Source organism: Eimeria mitis, genomic scaffold (assembly GCF_000499745.2).
Source record: "Eimeria mitis Houghton genomic scaffold, Emh_scaff595, whole genome shotgun sequence".
In the NCBI taxonomy this organism is placed as follows: Eukaryota; Apicomplexa; class Conoidasida; order Eucoccidiorida; family Eimeriidae; genus Eimeria; species Eimeria mitis.
In genome coordinates this window covers 7545-8268 of record NW_013574181.1, presented here as the reverse complement: position 1 = coordinate 8268, position 724 = coordinate 7545, and the positions used below count along the sequence as shown (strand labels likewise).

At 47.2% G+C, this 724-nt stretch overlaps 1 protein-coding gene across 1 annotated transcript in view; it reads right to left on the bottom strand.

Moving 5' to 3' along the window:
• Positions 1–272: 272 nt before the first annotated feature.
• Positions 273–724, bottom strand: part of EMH_0017230 (thrombospondin type 1 domain-containing protein, putative) — a gene marked incomplete at both ends in the record, with an annotated part of 7952 nt that continues 7500 nt past the window's right edge. Inside the window, 2 exon segments of the mRNA XM_013500849.1 lie at positions 273–279; positions 427–661. Of these exon segments, the coding sequence (XP_013356303.1) occupies positions 273–279; positions 427–661 (242 nt within the window).

Here is a 724-nt window from a genome sequence, read left to right as displayed (position 1 = left end):
ATATATATATATATATATATATATATATATATATATATATATATATATATATATATATATATATATTCCCACCCCCGCAGCAAAATTCCCCGCAGCAGCGCGGGAGCTGCAGCAAGGGGTCGAGGCGCTGCAGCAGCAAGAGTGTAAAGCAGCAGATTCATGCTTACCAGTTGTTGCTGCTGTTTCAGTAACAGTGGGGGCAAGGAGTGCAGAGAATTTCCATAGGCCTGAGGTGTTGCCTTCGAATACGAGGTGTTCAGGGGCTGCAACACTCAGCGCCTGAGGAGAAATACACCAGAAAGCAACCAAAACAAGAAAAAAAATACAGAAACAAAGTCAATAAAACAAATAAATAAACAGAAAACACACTACCCCTCCTTTCCCTGCTTCACTCAGCTCTACGCCCTGAAACAAAACCCCCCAAACCTCGTGCCTGAGGACCCAGTGGATGTGACACCTTGATTACCAACTGCTGCTGCTGCTGTTGCTGCTGCTGCTGCTGCTGCTGCTGTTGCTGCTGCTGCTGCAAACAGCTCAGGGGGCCAAAGACTCACATCTTGCATCGCGGTGAGGACTGCAGCGCTGCAGACGTGCAGCCGGCTGTCTGTCTCTGACTGGCTGCCGAGGTTGATGCCTGCGGGGAGGCTGAAGGAGTATATCCCTGAGTTTCGTGCACAAAAAGAAAGAAAAAATATTTTTTTTTCTGCTGAGCAACGCAGTAACG